A 26,018-nucleotide genomic window follows, 5' to 3' on the forward strand; every position below is an offset into this window, starting at 1 on the left:
ACATCTTGTCAATTTATTTATGCAAAATCATGTATTACTACAAGACAGAGACCCGCTACGCAACGCCAAGTCCATCTATAACACGACACAAGTTTGTTTTCTACATTGTCATCTTTTGATGTTTAAGTTTATCTCATATCGCAAAAAATCCCCTTATAAAACACCACTGAGCTGCTCATTCAAAGGTGGTGTTTGCACAATATGAGGACTTCATTCTTTCTAACCACCATCACCATCTTACTTCTCACTGGATTTTACGTTTCACCATCTTTCACGGTTGTGATTACTGGCGTTTTTACTTTGCTATCGGTTCTATGCTTGGCTCTGGTGTTTGTACCTTACTTTATAGAGTTGATCTCAACCGATAACAGGCCACCTGTCATCGGACCAATATCCAGTCAGCTTATACATTTCAGGGAGCTATACGATTACATGACATCAGTTGCTAAAAAGTATCCTACTTTCCGTCTTATCGCACCAACACACAGTGAAGTTTATACTGCTGATCCTGTTAATGTTGAGTATATTCTCAAGACCAATTTTGCCAATTACACCAAGGTATTTTTAGCTTACCAAGATTCATAGTTACTGATATAAGGAGCTGATTTCTTATATATGCAGCTTTAATGGTTTTTGTCCATAGGGAGAATACAATATCGATATAATGAAAGATCTTTTTGGAAATGGGATTTTCACGGTGGATGGAGCGAAATGGCGTCATCAAAGAAAGCTTGCAAGTTTTGAGTTTTCAACCAAAGTTTTACGAGATTTTAGTAGTGTTATTTTCAAGTCCAACTCTGCAGAACTAGTGAAAAAGATTTCGTTAGCAGCAGCTGATGAGAAAATGGTGAATTTGCAGGTACAAAGATTTCTGCTATAGTAATATTTCAATAAAGAAGTAATTTTTGATTGTTTTCTGTTTTATTTTTGTGCAGGATTTGTTAATGAAATCGACCTTGGATTCGATATTTAAGGTAGGATTTGGGTTCGATCTTGATACTCTATCTGGGCTAGATGAGGAAAGTAATCGCTTTATGAAAGCTTTTGATGATTCAAATGCTTTAGTATACTGGCGATTTGTTGATCTTCTTTGGAGGGTAAAGAGGTATCTAAATGTCGGTTCAGAATCCACACTTAAGAAAAACATCAGAATCGTTGACAATTTTGTGTATGGATTAATACAGAACAAGAGGGAGCAGATGAAAAATGGAAATCTTTACGTACGTAAACCATGCTTTGTTTCAAACCACTGTTTTTTCTTCCTTTCCAGGCTTAATAGTTATCCTGTTGTCGTGCTATACAGAAATATAAAGAAGATATACTGTCCAGATTTTTGATGGAAAGTGAAAGTGATCCAAAGAATATGACGGATAAGTATTTGAGAGATATATCGCTGAGTTTTGTGATTGCTGGAAAGGATACATCTGCAAATACTCTCACTTGGTTCTTTTACATACTTTGCAAGCATCCCTCGATTCAAGAAAAGGTTGCACAAGAAGTGATATCAGCTACTGAAGCCGATAAGCATACATCCATGGATAATTTTTCACTCAAGTTAACTGAAACTGCACTTGATAAACTGCATTATCTTCATGCAGCGTTATCTGAGACTCTCAGGCTCTATCCGGCAGTTCCCTTGGTAAATTTACCTAATTGATGATTCAAGTGCTTTACTATAATCTAAAAATTAATTTTTAAAAAAAAAATTCTTGTATTAGGATGGCAAGAGTGCGGAGAAAGATGATGTTCTTCCTGATGGGTTCAAGATTAAGAAAGGAGATGGTGTAGGCTACATGGCGTATCCAATGGGTAGGATGACCTACATTTGGGGAGATGATGCAGAGCAATTTCGACCAGAAAGATGGCTCCACAATGGTGTTTTTCGACCTGAAACCCCTTTCAAGTTCACTGCATTTCAGGCATGTCCATGACCGAGCTTCTCTAATCACAAAAACATTGACCGATTAATTTGGTTTTGGTTAAGGCTCCGATTGAATCTATAATCTTTCTTACATTGATGTTTACTTTGTTTAGGGCGGGCCAAGGATATGCTTAGGGAAGGAATTTGCATACAGACAGATGAAGATACTGGCTGCTTTTCTCGTTTATTTCTTTAAGTTCAAATTGGTGGATGAGAGTAAAGAAGCTACATATCGAACCATGTTTACCCTTCACATGGATGAAGGACTTTATTTGTATGCATTCCCTCGTTTCTAAGTAACAAGAAAAATTGAATCATTGTTGACCATATGTTCTTGGTTGATGCTTCAAACTCATCCTTTTTCTATGTGCTTAATAAGGCCATGCATCCGATAATTACAGTTATAAGTGAACTTTACTTGGTATAAGGTGGGCACTGGGCTTGGCACTGTTATATAGACGAGCTATGACCCATTAGTTATACAAACGGGCATTGAGTTATTAGGGTTTCTATGCAAATCATCATTTATAAAGGCGACTGGTATCCAGACCACTTTTTTTGATATTTAAACCAGATTATTTGCAGCGAATCGCTGCAAATAGTGGTGTTTTTGTCCATATCCAACTATTTGCAGCGATTACTGATAGGGGGCTCGCTAATTTTTGTCAGATTTGCTATTACAGATAGGAGGGCCCGCACTATTTGCAGCGACTATCGCTGCAAATAGTAGGTGTGGTCTAGATACCAAAAAAGCTTGGTTGGGATATGAGGGGTGTTTATAAACTAACGATACCACAATAAATAGATAAATAAATACCCTCCGTCCCACTAAACTTGTCCACATTTAAAATTTCAAAGTCAAAATATATCAAGTTCGACCATAAGTGTTTTTATTTGTGTTATATAATAATTGATGAAAGTTATACCAATGAAACACACATGTAAAACGCAATCAATTCATATAACTTTTATTAAATATTATATAACACAACCAAAAATGTTATGGTCAAAGTTCGTAAAGTTTGACTTTAAAAATTTAAGAGTGGACAAATTTAGTGGGACACAATGAGTATATATTTTGGAAGTCCTGGGTCGGGGTAAGAGTACAATATAGTATACCTTAAAAAAAAATGAAAATCGTAGTTTTATTTTCATCCATGATAGACGCATTCAAAAGTAGGCTAAAAACGATTGACCATAAGTCCATAAATACAAAGGACCGGAACTTTGAGCCCTTCTGCCCACCACCGGCCTTGAATTCTCGACCAAATTATAAGAGACCTAAATATTTAAACGTTAGGCATTTCACGGTTTGATAATATTGTCGTAAAAAACTTTTTTTTTTTTGGTCCGAAATTTAGTTGTGGTTTAAAGTGATCAATGATCATCACTCATCTGTACAACAAATGACGTAGTTGCACTAGATGATATGAAACAAAAATAGTATGTGATGCTTTATGGGTTGTTTCTTTCTGAAGAATACTAAAAATAGTTGAGGACATGACAGCACAGTGAATAGAGTTGTCTAAACGTTTAGGTCTGATGTAACAAGTATTGAGGATGACATTGACTTGTCATCAAAATAAACACGAAGACTAGTTTCTACGCAATTCCGAAAACACCTATTTTTATAGCATTCACCCCTTTGCATTACGCAATTGAAACGATACGTGTTTTATGTCAATGAATTGATGTCCCGGTTCAGTATTGGTGATCACTTCCCAAAAAGGATTAATACAAAACGAAGTAGGCCGAGGGCCATTATCCTTGATGACGATAGATATCAGTAATTAACCAGAGTTCCATGTCATTCAAATTTGAAACAGTCAAGTAGAATTTCTTGCATAGGCACTTGATCGTGAGTCTCTTGTTAACGTTAATTAGTGGTTTACATCCCGGACCTATGTTCCTAAAACTACAATGTTACGTGATTTACCTTCCCTTATATTGGCCACGAGACCAATATATAAAGGGTTGGTTATTTAGTAATGGTAATACCAATGTTTGGCCATCACAAATTGTTTTGCCAGAACAAAAAGCTTAACTAGACATTGACTGGGGGAGTATTCGTATATATGCAAATGTATAAATACGGAGTATTAAATCCCATTATAAATACAAAGATAAGGCAACACAACTTGTTTCATATACACCCAACCACAAAGGTCCATTTCGAGCAATTTCTATTTTTAGAACTCACGCAGCTGAGATACTCACCAAATATGGCATTTCACACTATTATGAAGCCTCTAATCTTTCTAATTACTATCACCATGTTACTACTTCTCACTGGATTTTACATTTCGCCATCTTTCATAGTTGCCGTTTTTGGAGTTTTTACTTCGCTTCTGCTTCTACTCTTGACTCTGGTGTTTGGACCTTACTTCATAGAATTGATGTCAACTGACAACCGCCCACCAGTAGTCGGACCAATACTCAATCAACTCATACATTTTGAAAAGCTTTACGATTACATGACATCAATAGCTAAACAGCATTCCACTTTTCGTTTCATCAGGCCTACACACAGTGAAGTGTATACTGCTGACCCTCAGAATGTTGAGTACATTCTCAGGACTAATTTTGTAAATTACACCAAGGTTGTAATCATTTGTGATTATCTTTTCAAGCTTGATGCTAGAAAAAAGTTGTCTTTTTATTATATCTGTTGTTTAATTCGGTGGATTCTGTTTTTAATACAGGGGGAGTACAATACTTGTATCATGAAAGATCTTTTTGGAAACGGAATTTTCACTGTGGATGGAGCTAAATGGCGCCATCAACGAAAGCTTGCAAGCTTTGAGTTCTCAACAAAAGTCTTACGAGATTTTAGTAGTATTATTTTTAAGTCCAACACTGCAAAACTAGTGAAACATATTTCGTTACTAGCAGCTGCTGGGAATGCAATGGATTTGCAGGTGTGGTGAAGAGTTAAAGAAATAACCTGTGAAAAATTGGTCAAATATGACTTAGTTCTGTTTTGTTTTTGGTGCAGGATTTGTTAATGAAATCGACTCTAGATTCAATGTTCAAAGTGGGATTTGGGTTTGATCTTGATACTCTGTCGGGGTTAGATGAAGCTAGTAATCAATTTATGAAAGCTTTTGATGATTCAAACGCTTTAGTCTATTGGCGATTTATGGATCTTCTATGGAAAGTAAAGAGGTACTTAAGTATTGGATCTGAAACCACTCTTAAGGATAACATCAGAATCATTGACAGTTTTGTGTATAGATTAATACACAATAAGAGAGAGCAGATGAAAAATGAAAATCATAATGTGCGTAAGGCAATCCCCTGTCCCCCTCTTCCAACCCAATGCTCTCTTATTTACCCACTAGTATTTTTCAGTTACACTAACGCTTTCTTTTTGTCTTGGTGATAGAGGAATAAAGAAGACATACTGTCAAGATTTTTGATGGAAAGTGAAAACGATCCAGTGAATATGAACGATAAGTATCTGAGAGATATATCACTGAGTTTTGTGATTGCGGGAAAGGATACATCTGCAAACACACTCACTTGGTTCTTTTACATGCTCTGCAAACAACCCTTGGTTCAAGAAAAGGTTGCCCAAGAAGTAAAAAAAGTGACTGAAGCCGACGATGGTACATCTATTGAAGACTTTGGCTTCAAGTTAACAGAGCTTGTGCTTGACAAAATGCATTATCTTCATGCAGCTATATCAGAGACACTCAGGCTCTATCCTGCAGTTCCTTTGGTAAATGTTCCTTATATGGCGATATGGTTCTAAAACTACTATATAGTGGTAACTGGTATCTAGCTAGTAACATATATGGCTTTATAAATTATGTTTCAGGATAGCAAGAGTGCGCAGAAAGATGATGTTCTTCCTGACGGGTTTAAGATCAAGAAAGGGGATGGCGTAGGGTATATTCCTTATCCAATGGGAAGGATGACATACATATGGGGAGATGATGCAGAGGAATTCCGACCAGAGAGATGGCTCGACGTCAAAGGCGTTTTTAGACCTGAAAGTCCATTCAAGTTCACTGCTTTTCAGGTATATCCATATGAATGAGCTCCCTGATTAATCTCAAAGAATACAGCTAGCTAGGCTTGCTTCGAAAACTTTACAAATTAAACTGTAATTAACCTGTATTAATTTGTTTAGGGTGGGCCAAGGATATGCTTAGGGAAGGAATTTGCTTATAGACAAATGAAGATACTCGCAGCGTATCTTGTTTACTTCTTTAAGTTCAAACTTGTTGATGAGGGTAAAGATGCTACATACCGAACCATGTTCACTCTGCACATGGATGAAGGACTCCATTTGTATGCTTTTCTCCGTTAGTCATTTAAATACTGTATACCTGTAAATAATTCTTGTTACATTACAATATGAATAAATTGTAAGCATAATATCACGATCAAATCAATAATTTTGATGAGATGATTATATAATTAATATGGTAAAGGAATTGTTGGCATTTACTCCGTACTATACACACCAATGGTTGATACTTGATAGGCAAGACCAGCTCTTTACCTTTTAAGTGTGTCGTTTTTATATTTTTACCTCTTAATTAATGGCATTCTTACCTCTTAATTGACTCACTTTTGTATGTATGCATACATACTTGCATAAATACATATATACCTGTAAACTTAACGTGCAAGAACCTACGTACCTCTAGAGGAAAGCAAGGTGTCAAGGTACCAAACCCAAATTTGAATAAATGTTATATGATTAATAGGTAAGACCACGCCTGATCATGGTTTAGTCATTGAAATAAATTCAATGCAAATAATTTCATTGAAGGAACGTTAGTTTAATATTGAATAGAAACATATGACGGTTTATGCATCTTTTTAGAAGCAGTTTCCTTGTCGTCTGATCATGGTTGATACGACGTTGTTTATCATACAAGAGGTTTAGGTAATTTTTGGGGATTTTTTGTGTGACATTAGAACAATCAAAACTAATGTAGACGATGGGGCAACGGAAAGAGATCGAAAACAAAACCAATAGATATCTATGTTCATTGGGGTTGTGTTTTTATTTGAACAAAATAGTCAACAATTAACTAGTGAGTAATAAAATAGAAAAAGTCAATAGTCAACAAAAACTGCATAAAACATCCCCCACGTCACTAAATATATACGAGTACAAAAATAGATAGTCCACCGTCAAAACCATTCTACAGTTTTTGTTCATTCTTTTCTTTCTCAACAAATTTCCAAAAATGAAGTCTCTTTTATCATATCCAACCACCATCTTGTTTATTCTCATTGGATTTTATATTTCACCTTCATTCATGGCTACAATCGTCGGAATCATAATCTCATTTTTGCTAGTATTTTTGGCTGTGGTATTTGGACCTTACTTGAAGGAAATTGTTTTCACCGACCGCCACCGACCACCGGTTGTCGGACCAATATCAAGCCAACTCGTACACTTCCGGGAGCTGTACGATTACATGACGTCACTTGCCAAAAAGCATCACACTTTTCGTTTCATAACACCTACACACAGTGAAATATATACTGCTGATCCTGTTAATGTTGAATATATTCTCAAGACCAACTTTGTTAATTACACCAAGGTAAGAAAGAGTAATTATCTTCTTTTTTTTTTATAGTGAAAAGTTGACTTTTTTTCGTTGTTTGGGTTGACTATTTATATATAAAATAATAAAAAATAAAAACAGGGGGAGCATAATAATGGAATAATGAGGGATCTTTTTGGAGAAGGGATATTTGCAGTGGATGGAGATAAGTGGAGACATCAAAGGAAGCTTGCAAGCTATGAGTTTTCCACTAAGAATTTGAGGGATTTCAGTAGTGATGTTTTTAGAATAAATGCTGCTAAATTGGCCAAAAAGATTTCATTACTAGCAGCAGCACCACCTTCTGAGCAAACCATTAATTTGCAGGTAACACTTATAGAATTGATATTGCTTTGTTTTACTACTTGTTGAGATTTTCGTATACCCGATTATACTTCCTTAGTTACAATTTACAAACATAAATATATTACCCCGGGGAATATTACGACGATACCCCCATCCTGTCGGATACAGAGGCTGCTTCCAGCCAAGTAATACAATGTATAAAGAAAACAAAACAGACTTCTGTAAAATACAGGCCTTGACATGGTTTTCTTATACTAACAGATTCCCGGTCTGTTTCTTAGTGTAGTGCCGGGTTTGACTAAAAACTTTCCTGAAAATAGCGTGAGAGTTCTTGAGTATTAGTTGCCTGTTTTTGCGCTTCGTGAATATAACCAAGATGTTAACCTTGGTTACTAATCATATGCAGCTGTTAAAGATTGGTTTAGAAATGTGATCACTTATTAATAGGGTGTAGTCGGCTCAGAGCTGTTAGTGATTTAGGTTTTGCATTTGCGTTCATAGGTCCCACATTGGTTCATTTGGTTTGGTGTACAATACCAGTTAATGTGAAAGCATTTATCACATTCCAATTGGTTTTTTTCATTTGCTTTTATGCAGGATTTACTCATGAAAACGACTTTAGATTCGATATTCAAGGTGGGATTTGGGTTTGATCTTGATACCGTATCAGGGTTACACGAGGCAAGTAATCGATTCATGAAAGCGTTTGATGATTCAAATAGTTTATCCTTTTGGCGATTTGTAGATCTTCTATGGAGGGCAAAGAGGTATTTTAACATTGGTTCGGAAGCTGTTCTCAAGCAGAACATCAGAATCGTTGATAATTTTGTGTATGAATTGATACGAAACAAGAGGGAGCAGATGACAAATCAAAATCTTAATGTGGGTAATATTCTTTATTTTTGGACCTGTTAATGCTTTGTATTCTTAATACTTTTTCACATTGTTGTGATATAGAGAGATAAAGAAGACATTTTATCAAGATTTTTGATAGAAAGTGAAAACGATCCAGTGAATATGAACGATAAGTACCTAAGAGATATATCATTGAGTTTTGTGATTGCTGGAAAGGATACATCTGCAAATACTCTCACTTGGTTCTTCTATATGCTTTGCAAGCATCCCTTGATTCACCAAAAGATTGCAGAAGAAGTGAAGACAGCCACCGAAGCTGATGATGATACATCTGTTGATGACTTTGGGCTCAAGTTAACCCAAGTTGCACTTGACAAAATGCATTATCTTCACGCAGCTTTATCTGAGACGCTTAGGCTCTACCCTGCAGTTCCAGTGGTAATTTTTGACTATGAATTGACAATTCAAAAGTCTACACTTGTAGCTAACACGATCTTTTTAACTATTGTATCAGGATGGCAAGAGTGCGGAGAAAGACGATGTTCTTCCTGATGGGTTCAAGATCAAGAAAGGAGATGGCGTCGCCTATCTTCCGTATTCAATGGGAAGGATGACGTATATTTGGGGAGATGATGCGGAGGAATTCCGGCCAGAAAGGTGGCTCATTAGTGGTGTTTTTCAACCTGAAAGTCCTTTCAAGTTTACCACTTTTCAGGTATGTTGATGGATGATAAACCTTGTAGGTTATTGTAATTGTAATTGTTGTATTATATTGTTATGTTATTGAAGGGGATTACAAGAGGCTATATTTATAGAGTAGCCTAACCTAATACATGGGAACTAATATTCTGGAAATTTGATATATAGAAACTAACATATGTCTAATAATGGATATCCACAAAGTTTTAAAACCGGTCAAAAGTTGGTTTGCTTTGACTCAGTTATTCTGTTTCAAGGGAGCCACTGGCTCCCCCAGTCAACACAAGGGAGAAATCTCTATCTTATATCTCTGTTTCTTTCATTCTTTGTTTAGGCTGGGCCAAGAATATGCTTAGGAAAGGAATTTGCTTACAGACAGATGAAGATACTGGCTGCTTTTCTTTTATATTTCTTTAAGTTTAAGTTGGTGGATGAGAGTGAAGACGCTAGGTATCGAACCATGTTTACCCTTCACATGGATAAAGGACTCCATTTGTATGCTACTCGCCGTTTCTAAGAGTATAAAAAAAAAACAAGGTCTGACTTTTAGCTGTGAAACTGTCGCGCCCTATAGGAACTTACCATTTATGAGTATATGCTTTTGTATAGTAACTATAAGTTTGTTAACCTTATGCCATGATTCTGGAACCACAAGACTGGACAATTGTCATCCATCAAGAATCTCCACTTAAGTTTCTGAGAAAGCGATTTATGTTCCAATGTTATTTAATGGTTTGATTAGAGGCCATGTATAACTAACAAGAGTCTCCACTTAAGTATAACTAACAATATACTAAACATCATATATGGATTGGTAATTTACAGCAGTGGTTCTAAAGTGTACACCTTTTTGTTTCAAAGTTCCCCCTTTCAGCTTTCCTCCATATTCTAGTAGTAAGTACTATTACAATTCTGTTTTGGGACTGAACAAATCAGTTTACCTAGACAAAAGTACGAGGTTTTATTAGTATTGACATATAAGGAAAAACTTTTCCTTACTAGAGGCTGCAGAGAACATGCTACATTTCCATGTAGAATGTTTACTTTACAATAAGAATTCACATTGTTTTCTGTAACCTATTTTCTGTTTTGTATATCATGCAGGATTTGTTCATATGAATTTGAAAAAATATTTGATTCAAAACAATTAAGTTACTTTAAAATTTAAATAAAACAACCATTCTGTCGTAACCATTTGAAATAACTTAATTGTTTCAATGTAAAGCTTAGATAAAAATCAAAAAAAAAAAAAGAAAAAAAACAATTCCTTTTATCTCCCAACTGGGTCTGGGTGCCAATAAGGATCATAATGAAGCCCTATTGAAGATATCAAAGGGATACCCCGTGACCCGATAAATCGAATCCTTACACGATGCCCTTTCACTACACCATTTTGAAGTCTATGTAACTTCTTATATCCAACTGTCGTTCCTTTCGCAACCAGTTTTCCATCCACGTATATCTCGTGCTTTTTAATCCTTTGTCCTAGTCCGATCGCCTCTTGAATCCTTACAACGTTGAATCTAAACTCTTCATTTGTGGCCGTGAATTCAATCCATTGGTCCTTATCGTCGTCATCACTTGGAGCCCAATACGTCCATAAATGATCTTTGTCAAGGACCCATTCTGGCCCGAACCCGCTGTCTTTGCCTCCCCTGACACTGCTTGCTTTTATAGAGCACGAGTCTGCTATGTTTTTTGTAAAAATTGTGTCAATTGCGGATTTAAATTCTTTTAAGCGTTGAATGTCGTTTGCTGATATTAAGCCCGTCGTGTTTGGTGGAACATTGAGTAACAAGACGCAGTTGCGGCCAACAGAATTGTAGTAGATTTCGAGTAAATCGCTAAGTTTTTTAGGTGACTCGGATTTGTGCCAAAACCATCCGGTTCGAATAGAGACATCGCATTCAGCTGGTAGCCAATCAGTCCCTTTCTCATCCCCGGTGTTTAGATAGCTGCAGGTCACACACATATTATGACTTCATTATTAATATAGAAAAAAAAAAAAAAACCCACAGGAATACAAATTTGAGAAATGAGAAAGCAAAAGTCCAGCCAAATTTGTGTATTTACAAATTTATTCTTTTAACTTAAAGATAAATATATTTATATACTTCTTTTTAAATACTACTAATCTATTTATTATGTGGTTTTAATTGTTAAATTACTTTACTTCTTTTTAAATTTGCAAGTTACAACTCGGAAATAATATCACTTTCAGTTCTCTTTTCTTCACCTAATGGTGATTTAGAATTAACCCTTTCCATTTTCGTTTCTATTATTTCTTTACTTCTTTTTCCCACCTCATTTATAACTTGACAATGTATACATGAGTAATGTAATGTTATATAATAATTTAATACAATATAATATAACATAATGTTATATGATATATTTAATATATATATATATAATAATAAAATAATATACACCACAAAAAAAAAAAACATTTCTAAGTTCTAACAAACATGCGAGTTAACGCTTTTACCCTAAAGTTATATAAAAATCATGTCAGATGCATTGTCATATAACGAGGAACAAACTTAATAGAATATGAATACTTGGAAAATTGGTAACACGTGTAAGATTCCAATTTAAGGTCTACTAAACGCTTTACTAATATATTAACACAACCTGTTACAGATATTTTTGGGTATATTGGTTTTGCACCTGTCTACTTGCACAGACTTTTGCATAACGAGATAATGGACTTTTATATTCATAGTGTTACGTCTATGTTGATTACACAATCCTTACTTAATTACTGTGATCACATAATAATAATAATAATAATAATAATAATAATAATAATAATAATAATAATAATAATGATATAAATGATTTGCAATAATAATTGAGATGTGGAATGTCACACATCAATAAAAGTATCTTTCGCTTGTCATTTGTCCCAAATTTATCATATATCAATTAGTTTGGTTAAATACAAACATGAGTATATTTTAAAAACTTCATATATTTAATTACTAGCTAGCATAAGATAAATAACAAATATAGTAACACTCATGTGTCTATACTTACTCAACGATGCTTCCATTGCCAATGGATAGGGAAGTCCGGTTAATAGTGGACCAACATGTGGTTCCGGCGAACCCTTTTTCGTTTCCGACCCATCGGACTCCGGGACCGGCATCAGAAAATATGTTGATGGAGCTTTGTAATTCCTCCACCATCGAAAACCAATCATTAAAAAGATAAGTCATGTTTGGTGCATTCGAACCTTTCGCTCCATCAAACCATATCTCTTTCACATTTCCATAACTAAACATAATAACATGCCAAGATTTTTTATTAATATCGTCAAATGTATGTACTTATAACTATATCTTAAAAAGAAAAAAAAGAAAAAAAAACGATAACAACAATATATACTAATTAAAAAGAGTAAAAGACTAATTACTTGTTGAGTAGTTCTTGTAATTGTCCCATGTAATATTCATTATACGCGACATTTTTGCCATATCGATAATCATGACGATCCCATGGAGAAAGATACAATCCTACATCCACTCCTCGTGCATTTGCCGCCTCGGTAAATTCTTTCACGACATCTCCATGCCCGTTTTCCAACGGGCTTCCAATGACAGAGTGATCAGTGTATTTAGAAGGCCAAAGGCAAAACCCATCGTGGTGTTTCGCAGTCAGAATGGATAACGAAACACCAGTTTGGATTGCCACATCAATCCATTGGGCCGTATTGAGGCCCTTGGGATTAAATATCTTTGGGTTTTCTTTTCCCGTGCCCCATTCGGAGTTTGTAAATGTGTTGACACCAAAATGATGGAAGAAAATGATCTCTCTTTGTTGCCATTTGAGTTGCGAGTATGATGGGAGGGGTGACACTGGCAATGGTGGTGTCGTTGCAAAGTGGTTTTGGTGTGATGGTGCAAAATTATAAAGTATAGTTAGCAAAAATATTATAAGTTGGTAAAGATTAGCCATTAATTGAAGGTGGTGATGAAGGTGAAGGTTGGCGGCTATAAATAATGGAGCTCGAGTGGATGCCAAATTAAAGAAAAGGAGATCGAAAGGGGAAAAAATAAACTAGTGAATGGAATTTTGTTGTGTAAAGGAGGGTGGATTGGAGTGTTGTCGTTTACGTTACTTGATGAGCATGCATTCACGGGTTATCATTTTCACAATCATATTTATATTTCATTCATATGATATCGTATATTCAGAATGTTTTTTGAAATCATATTAAAATCATATAATAATAACGAACACTATAATAGTCTATACAAAATATGCATTAAAATGTAATATAATATAATTAGTTAAATATATTGTGTGAATTGATTCCCAAATCAAAAGATTGTAATATCATGTCTCACAAAATATTTTTGGATTACCATGTGCTGTATCAATTAAGAGAAGAAAAACTTATCACCTACAAACTTATGTTCATTATCCATAAACTTTTAAGAAATAGCTTTATAGATAAGTTCAAACTTTAAAGGAAAACATGTTTTTATGGGTTTTCTAAATGATCTGCTAGATTTATGACCATTAAATTTAAATCATATAACGATCGAAGTTAGTAAGATAAAATCAAATATATCTATGTTTTTAATCGAGTATAACTTATTGGTTATTAAATTTATCGTAAAATGTTTTTTTTTTCTTTTGTTTTGTTAATCTGGCACTCAGTCATTAACTTAAAAGTTATTAACATCCTAAGATTGTAAGAAATTATGATTTCACACATTTATTGAAGACCATGCTTCAGATTGATTTATCTATATCTATACTTATATTATTATAATAAAACAAAAAGCCCTGTTTAAATTTTAAATTTCAATATTTACTTTTTTAAAATATCTCTTATCAGTTCTATATTTACCTAAAATAACTATATTTTTTTTTCTCTCCTCAAATCTCAACCAATAATTTTTTCCTCTCCTTTATAAATCATTTATTCCTCCAATTCATTCAAAATCGTTTATCTTAAAAACCGTGCATCGATAAATTATAAAAATTATATGATTGTTCTTAAAATTCCACGCTCTTTCATTAGATATATATGTCATTTGATATACTTTCGACGAAATTTTAAATCCGAGAGCGAACGACTAAGGCATTTGGCTTATAACCTATCACCCCACCATCTCAGCACCACTAACTCGACGACCGCCACAACGCGTGGGTATCGTTCTCGTACCCAATTAATTAAAATCTTGTCCTTTCAATTCTACCTAAATAACAACTATTTATACGCTAACCACTTTCTTTTGCTATACGCAACAAATTTATTTGAGTACGTAGTTTTGTTCTACAATAATTCATAATGTTTATTAAGGAAATAATACTAATACGTTAATTCGGGAGGACACTCAATAAATTAATATGAGAAAATCTCATTTGTGAGACTCGAACTAATGACCTTATAATCCTTAGTCCTTATCCCACCATCAAAATACCATTATACTATTAAGCCATTGGCGGTTTGTTAATGTGACCTATTTTATTAAGCAAAAATTGGTCGATCTTAAACCTAAACTAATTAATGTGACTAAATTTATCATGCAAAAATTGATCGTAAACCCAACTAGTTGTTGGTGCCCATATCTGGACTGACTTAGACGGCCGCTTTAACTCTTTCGTGGTGTGTTATCATTTTTCTTGTCATCTTTTCGGAATGTTAGTGGAAGTTTGAATAATTAATGGCACCAGGCTATATGCCTATATGCCAAACAATATAAATTTTGGTATTTTATATCGGTTGAATAAATAAATGATTCATAAGTTTAAGGATAAAGTTTTTGGTTAAACCAGATTGTGTTAAAAGCCTTATGTGATCAAAGAAATTGTCGGAAACGATGATAGGATATGTTGGTTAGCATATATTTGAGTTAAAAATACTTAACATATGAGATAACTTAACATGAAAAGTCTTTTTTGGTTTTTGTTGATTGATTTTCTAGATCATGGCAGCTGGTTTTATATACTTTGACAATGAATAACCGACTTATTGACTAATCTCACAACCAAAACGAAAGAAAAACAAATTGTCTAACTTATTCATATTAGAATTTGATAACTAATGCTCCTAATATACTAGTTAAGAAACATTTAATTAATTCGTTATTTCTTTATTAATAAAATCTTTTGCCTTACAAAAAAAAATTCAATCTAGAAATTTCCATTTTAAAATGAATAATGAACACATATTTTCATATTTTAGGATGTACCCCTTCGATCCATTGTTCAAAGCCTGCATAGCACGAAGCACCTGAGCGGCATAAGCCCGAACGCACTTAAATTAATTAAATAACTAAAGGATTAACATAAATCCTTACCAAAGATAAATAAATATATATCTTTGCCTAATCCAATGCTTATAAGGATTATCCTAAAGAAATTAAATCGGATAAACATGACAATTGATATTAATTCAAGAAGGAAGGTAAAAACCATAACCTTTGAAAATATTCTCCTATAAAAGGAGAAGGATTTCTCCTCATTGGGCACGATCATCTAATCGGCCAAAAACCCTAACACACACACATTGGCGTAAAGTGACATTGCTCCTACCTTCAGGAAATCACCAACAAACTCCAAAACCTTTTCAAATCTCTCTTTAATCCGGTCTCTTATTTACGAAGCATCCAACACGGTTTGGTGCACAATCAATCTTATTTCTGGATTGAAATATTAAATGGGTAGTGATAATTTTACAATAATTTTTAACCATTTATAACAAACATGCATATTTTATTGTATAATGTATAACTATATAAAACATGTATTCATGTCGATAGCTAAAAGTTGTTGTAAAGTTATAAATCCCCAAAAGAATAATATTCTGCAAAATTTCCATCTATCTATAACTCTATAAGTGGGTTTGGTTCGATTTAAGTCAATGTCATCTCCGAAATGCCGAACCAGTTATAGAATATTTTTTTTTTCCTAATGGGCCGAGGGTAGTGGATTGGGCTATAGTTTGTTATTTGTGATTGTAAATTTGTAAGTGCTTATCTCAAAATGGCCCAAGTAACGTTCTCGGCATCCCAAATTAATACCATACTTAAAGGACTTGGGAAAAGTGTCCACAAATTGAGGTTGGATTTTGATAAACTTGGAGGGACATTTATTGTGGCTGACTGGCAGATCTAGGAAGAAACTTGATGCCATGGATAATAATGCTGAGGGTTTTGCTTTAGTTTGGTAAAATAGGATCCCAAAAAAGGTGAATATTGAGAACTGGCAGATCGGACAAAAAAATGTGAGGTGTTTGGGTGGGTGGGTTTGTGTGTGGGGTGGGGGGGAGTGTTATAGTGCTTGTGGAAGAAACAAAGTGGTACACGAATATGCTTCTTTCTCTTCAAATTTCATATTTGATGAAATTAGATCAATCTCTTTCTCATGGATCTCCAACAGGGCAAACTTAGTGGCAAGTGATTGGTTAAGTAATGTAATGTTACTAGTTTGACGTAATTAGAACCAAGTCTTGTACAGTAATTTACTATCTTATTGGCATGTAAAATGATAATTTCGTCTATGACGTTTAAAAAAATAGGCCCATGATAGTTCAGCCGAATAAGTACATAACTGGCGGTATCAGTGTGTAATCAAAAAGTTATGGATTCAGATATGCCATTTACGTACTTTATGCATTGTATTGACAAAGTAAATTAGCAGTAACTTTGGAATTAAAACAGTTCTCACTTCTTGAAAAGAGAGAGGAATACGTGTTGGAACCATGAATATTGAAGCAAAGGAAGCTCAGAATCCCAATTACTGACTTTTGAAAAAAGATTGAATGCTGCACAGAGTGTTTGACTTCACCCCCCTGCCATTATTGCAAGAAGCTACCAACTACTTTTATTAACAATCAAAAGATCAATTTTAATGCAATGCTATCGATCTTAGCCTCCCTTGCCTGCCTGCCCATTTTCATCTTTATCTTCTCGGCTATACTTTCAATAATTCCCTTCCCATACTACTATAGACCCATTTTATTACTTGAAAGATTTAAATATATAATTACCCAATTCACAAAGCAAATAAAGTTATTCAAATTATTAAACTATAGATTATGAAATGAGTTTTACTCATCTGCTTATTTTCATGCCCTATCGTTACGAATATTGTCTGCTTTGCACGTGGACTGCAATATGCAACAAAGCTATCAAATTTGACCTTGAATTATTTCGTCGTGTGTGGGAGTTCATATTTTTGCGATAATCGATGACGATTTCTAAATCTTTGCATAAATAAATTTGAAAAATAACTATAGCATTGAATCGAGACATCTTCCATACCACTTTGTGCCCATGCATAAATGTCTATATATTTTGACTTGGACTCATCTTCTATCACCACTATTTCTTTCTTTTACGAGTATTTCGTCTTCTTTCTGACTTATAAATGCATAAGCTTTTCAAGTTCACCCATGACAAATTCCCTCCCTCTTTTCCTAAAATTATGCTCCCAAAGCTTTACACAAACGTGAAGACTATGTCTTTAATCCTCTTTTGCTTATTTTCATCTCTTTTTCTCAATCAAACACAAACACACATCTTTTTAGCCATCTTTGGTATACTTTTATTTACCATCATAAAAACATACTTTTTCCTATCATCATCCCCGTCAATCTATCTTGTAGACTACTCATGTCTAAAGCCACCAAACTATTGGCGGGTACCCTTTTCGTCTTTCCTCGAACACTCGCGGATAGTCCACTCTCTCGACCAAGAAAGCGTTGACTTCATGTCTAAAATCTTGGTCTCTTCAGGTCAGAGTCAAACAACATACATCCCTCCAGCTCTACACTTTATCCCACCAAGATCAACTCATGAAGAAGCCATCAATGAAGCTCAAATAGTTCTTTTCCCAGTTTTTGAAAACCTTTTATCCAAAACCAAACTTTCCCCATCAGATATCGACATTATAATCTTCAACTGCAGCGGTTTTTGTCCGTCTCCTTCGATATCGTCCATCATTATCAACAAATATTCGCTGCGCGAAGATATAAAGAGTTACAACATAAGTGGCATGGGGTGTAGTGCAAGTGCATTAGCAGTTGACATGGCACAAAACTTATTAAAAGTTCATAAAAACTCGAATGCAGTTATTCTTAGTACAGAGATTTTATCAAACGGTTGGTATGCAGGTAAAGATAAGTCAATGATGGTCCTAAATTGTCTCTTTAGATCAGGCAGTGCAGCCATTTTGATCACTAACAAGCCATCTGCGAGACGCTTCTCGAAATATAGATTACTTTACGCTGTTCGAACACAAGCTGCGTTTAACGATACCGCTTATAATTCGGCTATTCGCGAAGAAGACTGTGAAGGAAATACAGGGGTGACTCTAAAAAAAGATGTGTTACATGCTGCAGGAGAGTTACTCAGATCGAATTTTCGAGTTCTGGGTAATTCTATTCTTCCATCAGAAGAAAAAATCCGGTATGGCCTTTCGATAATGAGAAAGAAAGTTTTCGATAAATCGACACAAGTTTATGTGCCGAATTTCAGGAAGGTGATACAGCATTACTGCTTACCAACATCTGGGAAATCAGTAATAACTGAAATAGGAAAAAAGATGAAGTTAAAAGATGAACAAGTGGAAGCTGCATTAATGACATTGCATCGGTTTGGAAATCAGTCATCTTCTTCATTGTGGTATGAGTTGGCTTACATGGAAGCAAAGGAGAGAGTGAAAACAGGGGAAAGAGTGTTGCAGATGGGAATGGGTAGCGGGCCTAAATGTACCAGCTTGGTGTGGGAGTGTAACAGGCCCATTGTTGGAGAGGCCCATAAAGGCCCATGGGATGATAGTATTCATAGATATCCTGTTTATAGTCATCCGATCAGAAAGGATAACATATGATGCTCCTAAAAAAAGGTTTATGTTTTCATTTATGTCATTATCTCTTCATTGCACATCATTTTCTCAGCATCACGAATATATTAGTAAAAAGTTTGATTGAACTACACCAAATTGTTTTCGGTGTTGTATGTATACACTTTACAAACTGTTCAATGTGTGTATCAACTATCAGTTAGTGTATATTCAGTTAAATCTTCATCGGGTAATTAACTGATTTGCAAAGGATATGTGTCTTACCATAATGAAGGGATGTAAGGGCTTGAAAATTCTAGGTTCATGCATAACTTTCGTACCAAGGTTAGCACGGATGTATGATACTAATCCCCGTGGCATCGGTACTATCCAATTAGAATCGGTTCAAAAGCCGGGTGTATGAATACGGTCCCACTTAGTGTTTAATTTATCCAATAATTATTGTCCTCTATACTATATTTGTGTATACAAAATAAATTTACCATAAGTAACCTTGAATATCTATAAATGACAATGGGCTAGGTAAAAAGGGGCTGAGCAGGTGGTAAACATCAATACATCATGCATCTTCAATCATGAAAGTGTTCATAGTTGTGTGTTTGTAAGGTCTCCTTATATCTATATGACTATATGGGAGATATAAAATAAAAGCATTTGGGAGAATCATGTGATATCTTTGATGCGATTTCATTGAAATGAAAGTTTTAAGTATAAATTGCTCATGACTAACAAGTATAGATACACTCATCGCCTCTAAAACTAAATCTCACTTTTATAACACAATGTGGCTTATCTATGTTTATAGCGACATCGGAAGCTTAAGTTTTAATTGCAGCATTGTAATTTCACATTTCACGTAAATCTCAATACAATTTAGGATACACATAAACTAACAGAGAAGGAAAATAATAAAAATATATTCAACATAAAAAAACATTAGGTCCATATGAACCTGACAAGAAGAAGGTGCACCGAGTGTGCGAGTGGCAGACATAGCCAAGCATCAGTTATCTCCACCAAATACTTTCAAGTTAGCCACTGGTTTTCTGTGTACATATGAAAAATGTAAGCAAGTAATAAACTTTAATAAGTGGAACACCTAAAATACGACTAAAGTAGGAGTTGTTCAATATATTTTATCTCACAAGGCAGCACGAGCTACTAACTACAAACACAATTTGGACTATAAAATTATCACAATAGAAAAGTCGGACAATATACATATAATCCTCATAAGCCAATGTAAATATGTGTGTTTATGAGCTAATAAAGTAGGGTCTGCATTTAAGCTTGCTTAGTATCTCAAAAGAAGCTACCAACACAAGGAAAAGTAAACATTTGCAATGGCCCATAGCCTTATGGAAATGTCATGTCATATTACCATTTTCTTTTTTGACTATTCAAAAAGCAAGTGTAAAATTGGAAACATGGTACTAGTTTGCCATTGCTGTAACTTTGAGATGTACTTCCCTTCCAATTTATTACGCTAGAAATGTGCACTTCAAAAAGGTATATCAAGTCATCAGAAGCAATCAACTTCAGTAGATAATATTTTACTATTATTGAAGTTAATAACAAGATGAATATTGGTCTTCATTATTTCTAATTTTCTATTAGAGATGTACGGCTTTAATACAATTGTATAGTTTAAATACAAAAATTTATATTTAGACAAGGACAATGACAAGAGTGAGAAAAATTGTAGGCACTATTCTTTTGGAATGATATAGGTAGTACAAGAAAGGCACATGGACATAGATTGCTCCATTAAAAGGTAAAGAAACAATACTTTTTGGATATGAAGATGATAAAATTTAGGGAAATAATATTCGTACCACTATCTTTGATTGGTGAAGTTTTTGGATTCATGTAATTGGTTTATACCCAAATCTTATTGAAAGCAATGTTTCTATCAATGTTACGATTGTTTACATCTCATCTCGCACATATCCCGCCTGACAGAAAGGTATTGTTGTAAATATACTCCAAGGTATATAGATATATACGTACAATTGTGTCTGTGTGCAATTTTAACTACAATAAGTTTTCAACAAAAAGAAGATTAATGTAGCTATGGGAATGGGTGGCTTTAATTGCAGACGGTAATTTCTTGTTGTGGGAGTGTCAGTTACTTGTGGCTTGTGAGTAGATGCTAGTCCAATATAATGCTCCATACACGCTCAAGGACTACGTAGTATTTCAATAATAACTGCTGTAGCACTTACTCCTCACTACTAACCGTTGGACATTTAAAAAAGGTAGGTGTCAGTAGTAAGGGTTCTTTCTGTCTTTTTTTATATTTTGCCATGTAATTACTAGATCTCCAATTCAACCTCCTAAAATAACTTCTACAAATTTTCCCAGCTAAAAGACCATGTTACATGGTAAGATCAATAAATTATATGCCAAAAGAATTAGTAGAATTATGTACTCGAACATGTATTAGTCTCTATTTAATAAACTCAATAATTTTTTGAATACGCACAAGTATGTTAAAAGTGTTTTTCTAACATGTGCCCACAAAATATGTTTTTAAAAAGGGATAAGTATCTTGAAATGTAACAAACTTTGAACGAATGTCTATAGTAGAAAATAACTAAAGTTGTGTGTATTGTATGTAAACAATTCGAAAATAATGTTTATTGTATGTAAAAAAATGTATTCAACCAATCAAAATCAGACAAGTGACACCTCTATATGGTTGCCACGTATGTTTTCTTACATACAATAAACACTTTTTAAAGTTTACATACAATACACATAACTTTAGTTATTTCCTATTATAGACATTAGTCCAAAGTTTGTTACATTCCAGGATACTTATCCCTTTTAAAAACATTAAATGAACTAAAATCTTCTATAAATAAAGATAAACACATCCATTAAGCATTAATGAAACCATCTTATGATTAAGATTTTCGTAGTAGCAAAACCTTGTCAAAATTGATACTAAAAACAATTATTTTTTTAATATTTTTTTTTACAAACCATTTTTATAGAATGCACAATCCTTATATTTTTTTTTTGAACATTCAAAATTTGGAATGCATAATCTATTGACAAAAAGGTGGGTCACACCTTCCGGTTGTTGTAGGTGAGAACAAAATAATTTGCATGTCATTTGACCATACATTCTCTTAATAATAAGTGCATGACAAATACTTGTAAAATTATGGGTAGTATCCGAAAAGCTAGTCATCAGTGCAGTGGTCCAACCCAGTGTAGCTAGCCTATATTGGGTTAGTTTTTAAACACAGCCAAAGGTTAAGACTTAAGATACTAGATGTGGACTCGTAATTGACTTAAAACAACTCTCTTTTTTTAACAGCGACCTAAAACAACTTAATGTAATTGACCCTGAAGTACCATCATAGAAGTAAGCCATGAAGTGATCATTGACTTCATATCACCACATCAAGAACAAAACCATCTACAAAAACTAAATGATGAACCGCCATTATTATCCAACCCCAACTACCACTTTTATGACCTGCACAAGATGCCAGGCCCATCTCTCTCTCTCTCTCCTATCTTGAATACTACACACATGACACACCGCCTATAATAAAAACACACCATCTGCCTTTCCTACTTCACTCATCCTCTTCTTTTTTTTCTGACTCCCAAGCAATTTTTTAAACTTTTCAAGAAAATGGTTGGTGGTGGTAATGGGATTCCACTCAAATGGTGGCTAATATGCCTGTATCTATCAGCTGTCATCCTTGCTGTTTCATCCACTAACAATGTGGTGGTATCTAAGAAAACTTATATTGTCCATATGGACATTTCGGCTCTTCCTGATGCTTTCACTGACCATGTTGATTGGTACTCGTCACTAGTAAAATCAGTAGCAGCGGTGGGAATCAATGAAGAAGAAGAAGAAAACGAACAAAGGCTCGTGTATACGTACCAGTCGGCTTTTCATGGAATGGCTGCACGGCTAACAGAAGCAGAAGCAGAAAGGCTAGAGGGGCAGGATGGCGTTGTTGGGGTGCTCCCTGAAGTTAAATACGAACTGCATACCACTCGAAGTCCTCTGTTTCTAGGACTTGAGCCACAAGATACTACGAGTGTCTGGATGGACAAACTGACCGACCATGACGTCGTTGTTGGTGTACTGGACACCGGTATCTGGCCTGAGAGTCCTAGCTTCAATGACACCGGGTTTACCACAATGCCAACACGCTGGAAAGGCGCGTGTGAAGTGGGAAAGGGCTTTGAAAAACGCCATTGTAATAAAAAGATTGTGGGTGCAAGGGCATTTTACCGTGGGTATGAAGCAGCCACAGGGAGTATTAATGAGGAGAAAGAGTATAAATCTGCTAGGGATCAAGATGGGCATGGAACGCACACAGCGGCTACGGTGGCGGGTTCGCCGGTGCATGGGGCTAATCTTTTGGGCTATGCTTACGGCACAGCCCGAGGGATGTCCCCTGGGGCGAGGATTGCAGCTTATAAAGTGTGTTGGACTGGTGGTTGTTTTAGCTCAGATATTCTTTCCGCAGTTGATAAGGCGGTTGGAGACGGAGTTGATATCTTGTCTATTTCATTAGGTGGTGGTGTTTCGTCTTACAATCGTGACAGCTTGTCAATAGCAACATTCGGAGCCATGGAGAAAGGGATTCTTATTTCGTGCTCTGCTGGAAATGGCGGGCCTGACCCCGTCAGTTTGACTAATGTGTCTCCGTGGATTACTACTGTCGGAGCAAGCACCATGGACCGAGATTTTCCGGGTTCGGTTAAGCTCGGATCTGGGGTGATGATGAAAGGTGTTTCTCTTTATAAAGGGCGAAGAAATCTTTCATCAAATATGATGTATCCGCTTGTTTACACTGGGAGTAATTCAAGCAGTCCTGACCCGGGTTCTTTGTGTTTAGAGGGAACATTGGACCCACATGTGGTTGCTGGAAAAATTGTGATATGTGACCGGGGTATTAGCCCTCGAGTTCAAAAGGGTCAGGTGGTGAAACAAGCAGGCGGTGTAGGCATGATTTTGTCCAACACTGCAGCTAATGGGGAAGAGCTCGTAGCAGACTGCCACCTTCTTCCTGCAGTAGCTGTAGGGGAAAAAGAGGGGAAAGCAATCAAGCAATATGCTATGAGAGATCCAAAACCAACAGGAAATCTTGCATTTTATGGGACTAAAGTTGGTATTCGGCCGTCACCAGTGGTGGCAGCTTTTTCGTCAAGAGGACCTAATTTTATCTCGTTGGAGGTTTTAAAACCGGACCTGGTGGCTCCGGGAGTCAACATACTAGCAGCTTGGACGGGTGACATGGGTCCATCGAGCCTAGAGACCGATCGAAGGAGAGTAGCCTTCAATATACTTTCAGGAACTTCAATGTCATGTCCTCATGTGAGTGGGGTTGCTGCATTGCTTAAAGCAAGGCATCCTGAATGGAGCCCTGCAGCTGTAAAATCAGCATTGATGACAACCGCGTATATCCACGATAATTCATACAAACCACTTCAAGATTCATCCACTGGTGGACCATCCAGCCCCTACGACCACGGTGCAGGTCACATAAACCCATCTAGAGCTGTTGACCCTGGTTTGATTTATGATATCGGAGCACAGGATTACTTTGACTTCCTATGCACACAAGGTTTGACCACCACTCAGCTCGTGGTTTTTGCCAAGTTTGCAAACCGGACCTGTCATCATACCCTTTCTGGTCCGAGTGATCTGAACTACCCAGCTCTATCTGCTGTGTTTCCAGAGGACAAAAAAGTTTCTTCATTGACCATTCACAGAACAGTCACTAACGTTGGATCTCCATCCTCAAAATACCATGTCGCCGTTTCACAATTCAAAGGCGTGGATGTGAAAGTGGAGCCATTGGTCCTAAACTTTACCAAAAAATATCAAAAACTGTCTTACAAGGTTACGTTCGTAACAAAGAGTAGGCAAATAGCACCAGAGTCTGGAGCTTTGATATGGAAAGACGGTATACACAGAGTTAGAAGCCCAATTGTAATAACATGGTTGTCACCACTATAAATCCATCGTGTTAGAAAACTAGCTGGTACTACAATAAAATAGCCTTCTCTGAAAGAGCAGTTTTTAAGTGTTGATTCATTCTTGGATCATGTAATCCTCTTTTTTTTTTAGATTAAACTATTTGGCAATGATATTCTCCTAGAATTTTATCTTCACAAGTGCCTTCATCTTATCCCATGTATTTCACAACAAATATCAACAATACTAAACACGACTTAGAAAAGGGTTAACAGCTTAAGTATAATTCATTTCGAGCACAAGATGTGGCAGTTGAAGTGTTAAACAAGTCAACAAACAAACAGAGCAGATAGCATTAAGAATCACTGCTTCTTTATACATGATATATGATGGTATCACATACATCTAGTCAACAATTTATAATGTATAGCAAAGCAAATGGTAAGATGGGCAAAACAGACATAAGCTACAAATTTCAGCCTACAGCCTTGAAGAGAAGGGTTCAAGCGACAATTAATGAAAATGAAGACAAAAAGTTTATTAACTAAGTCATATCAGTTTCCATTTATAGAAGTGTTTAATTGTAGTTGTAAATCAACATATTCTCATGGATGTTGCAGTTGACCGACAATTCTTGCATTCTAATTACCTGTGATGTTACATATAACTACAATATCTTTTAATTCCTGGACAAAGATTACTTGCAGATATTAGTTTCATATATACCAGTAACATATAAAATATAAATGTCACTTGGCTCACATGGAGATCATATTTTGTAAAATCATTGTAGTTCAGATATGATTACTAGCACTTTTGGATCACATGCCCATTGTTCTAAATTAATGAACTACAAAACCTATATGCATATATGCATTCTTAT

General features: G+C 35.3%; 6 protein-coding genes across 6 annotated transcripts; 5 read left to right on the forward strand and 1 right to left on the reverse strand.

The window, feature by feature from the left end:
* Positions 1 to 126: 126 nt before the first annotated feature.
* On the forward strand, positions 127 to 2,248 carry LOC122605979 (cytochrome P450 704C1-like). The gene is made up of 6 exons (XM_043778944.1): positions 127 to 558; positions 644 to 859; positions 936 to 1,220; positions 1,304 to 1,639; positions 1,719 to 1,919; positions 2,035 to 2,248. Exons 1-6 carry the CDS (start codon positions 202 to 204, stop codon positions 2,215 to 2,217), a joined length of 1,578 nt encoding a protein of 525 aa, XP_043634879.1. The 5' UTR covers positions 127 to 201; the 3' UTR covers positions 2,218 to 2,248.
* Positions 2,249 to 4,146: 1,898 nt separating this feature from the next.
* LOC122605879 (cytochrome P450 704C1-like) lies at positions 4,147 to 6,372 on the forward strand. Its single transcript, XM_043778837.1, has 6 exons — positions 4,147 to 4,521; positions 4,624 to 4,839; positions 4,917 to 5,201; positions 5,307 to 5,642; positions 5,742 to 5,945; positions 6,057 to 6,372. Exons 1-6 carry the CDS (start codon positions 4,162 to 4,164, stop codon positions 6,234 to 6,236), a joined length of 1,581 nt encoding a protein of 526 aa, XP_043634772.1. The 5' UTR covers positions 4,147 to 4,161; the 3' UTR covers positions 6,237 to 6,372.
* A 718-nt stretch (positions 6,373 to 7,090) lies between these two features.
* Positions 7,091 to 10,055, forward strand: LOC122603046 (cytochrome P450 704C1-like). Its single transcript, XM_043775660.1, has 6 exons — positions 7,091 to 7,488; positions 7,594 to 7,818; positions 8,395 to 8,679; positions 8,755 to 9,090; positions 9,167 to 9,367; positions 9,686 to 10,055. Exons 1-6 carry the CDS (start codon positions 7,129 to 7,131, stop codon positions 9,866 to 9,868), a joined length of 1,590 nt encoding a protein of 529 aa, XP_043631595.1. The 5' UTR covers positions 7,091 to 7,128; the 3' UTR covers positions 9,869 to 10,055.
* A 459-nt stretch (positions 10,056 to 10,514) lies between these two features.
* On the reverse strand, positions 10,515 to 13,383 carry LOC122603047 (alpha-L-fucosidase 1-like). The gene is made up of 3 exons (XM_043775661.1): positions 12,770 to 13,383; positions 12,391 to 12,630; positions 10,515 to 11,306 (listed from the first exon to the last, which is right to left on the reverse strand). Exons 1-3 carry the CDS (start codon positions 13,309 to 13,311, stop codon positions 10,622 to 10,624), a joined length of 1,467 nt encoding a protein of 488 aa, XP_043631596.1. The 5' UTR covers positions 13,312 to 13,383; the 3' UTR covers positions 10,515 to 10,621.
* A 4,419-nt stretch (positions 13,384 to 17,802) lies between these two features.
* Positions 17,803 to 19,400, forward strand: LOC122606306 (3-ketoacyl-CoA synthase 5-like). Its single transcript, XM_043779264.1, has one exon. The coding sequence runs from the start codon at positions 17,830 to 17,832 to the stop codon at positions 19,201 to 19,203; it is 1,374 nt and encodes a 457-aa protein (XP_043635199.1). The 5' UTR covers positions 17,803 to 17,829; the 3' UTR covers positions 19,204 to 19,400.
* Positions 19,401 to 22,760: 3,360 nt separating this feature from the next.
* Positions 22,761 to 25,332, forward strand: LOC122606304 (subtilisin-like protease SBT1.3). Its single transcript, XM_043779262.1, has one exon. The coding sequence runs from the start codon at positions 22,829 to 22,831 to the stop codon at positions 25,175 to 25,177; it is 2,349 nt and encodes a 782-aa protein (XP_043635197.1). The 5' UTR covers positions 22,761 to 22,828; the 3' UTR covers positions 25,178 to 25,332.
* The last annotated feature ends 686 nt before the right edge of the window (positions 25,333 to 26,018 follow it).

Source organism: Erigeron canadensis, chromosome 6, assembly GCF_010389155.1.
Source record: "Erigeron canadensis isolate Cc75 chromosome 6, C_canadensis_v1, whole genome shotgun sequence".
NCBI classification, from domain to species: Eukaryota; Viridiplantae; Streptophyta; class Magnoliopsida; order Asterales; family Asteraceae; genus Erigeron; species Erigeron canadensis.

What these genes read in the sequence shown, in the direction of transcription:
- LOC122605979 (XM_043778944.1), top strand. Translation starts at nt 202, where the DNA reads ATGAGGACTTCATTCTTTCTAACCACCATCACCATCTTACTTCTCACT. An exon ending in ATTTTGCCAATTACACCAAG is followed by an intron (nt 559 to 643) that starts GTATTTTTAGCT and finishes TTTTGTCCATAG; the next exon opens with GGAGAATACAATATCGATAT. An exon ending in TCTATCCGGCAGTTCCCTTG is followed by an intron (nt 1,640 to 1,718) that starts GTAAATTTACCT and finishes TTCTTGTATTAG; the next exon opens with GATGGCAAGAGTGCGGAGAA.
- LOC122605879 (XM_043778837.1), top strand. Translation starts at nt 4,162, where the DNA reads ATGAAGCCTCTAATCTTTCTAATTACTATCACCATGTTACTACTTCTC. An exon ending in ATTTTGTAAATTACACCAAG is followed by an intron (nt 4,522 to 4,623) that starts GTTGTAATCATT and finishes TTTTTAATACAG; the next exon opens with GGGGAGTACAATACTTGTAT. An exon ending in TCTATCCTGCAGTTCCTTTG is followed by an intron (nt 5,643 to 5,741) that starts GTAAATGTTCCT and finishes ATTATGTTTCAG; the next exon opens with GATAGCAAGAGTGCGCAGAA.
- LOC122603046 (XM_043775660.1), top strand. Translation starts at nt 7,129, where the DNA reads ATGAAGTCTCTTTTATCATATCCAACCACCATCTTGTTTATTCTCATT. An exon ending in ACTTTGTTAATTACACCAAG is followed by an intron (nt 7,489 to 7,593) that starts GTAAGAAAGAGT and finishes AAATAAAAACAG; the next exon opens with GGGGAGCATAATAATGGAAT. An exon ending in AGCAAACCATTAATTTGCAG is followed by an intron (nt 7,819 to 8,394) that starts GTAACACTTATA and finishes GCTTTTATGCAG; the next exon opens with GATTTACTCATGAAAACGAC.
- LOC122603047 (XM_043775661.1), bottom strand. Translation starts at nt 13,311, where the DNA reads ATGGCTAATCTTTACCAACTTATAATATTTTTGCTAACTATACTTTAT. An exon ending in TTACAAGAACTACTCAACAA is followed by an intron (nt 12,631 to 12,769) that starts GTAATTAGTCTT and finishes TATTATGTTTAG; the next exon opens with TTATGGAAATGTGAAAGAGA. An exon ending in GGCAATGGAAGCATCGTTGA is followed by an intron (nt 11,307 to 12,390) that starts GTAAGTATAGAC and finishes TGTGACCTGCAG; the next exon opens with CTATCTAAACACCGGGGATG.
- LOC122606306 (XM_043779264.1), top strand. Translation starts at nt 17,830, where the DNA reads ATGTCTTTAATCCTCTTTTGCTTATTTTCATCTCTTTTTCTCAATCAA.
- LOC122606304 (XM_043779262.1), top strand. Translation starts at nt 22,829, where the DNA reads ATGGTTGGTGGTGGTAATGGGATTCCACTCAAATGGTGGCTAATATGC.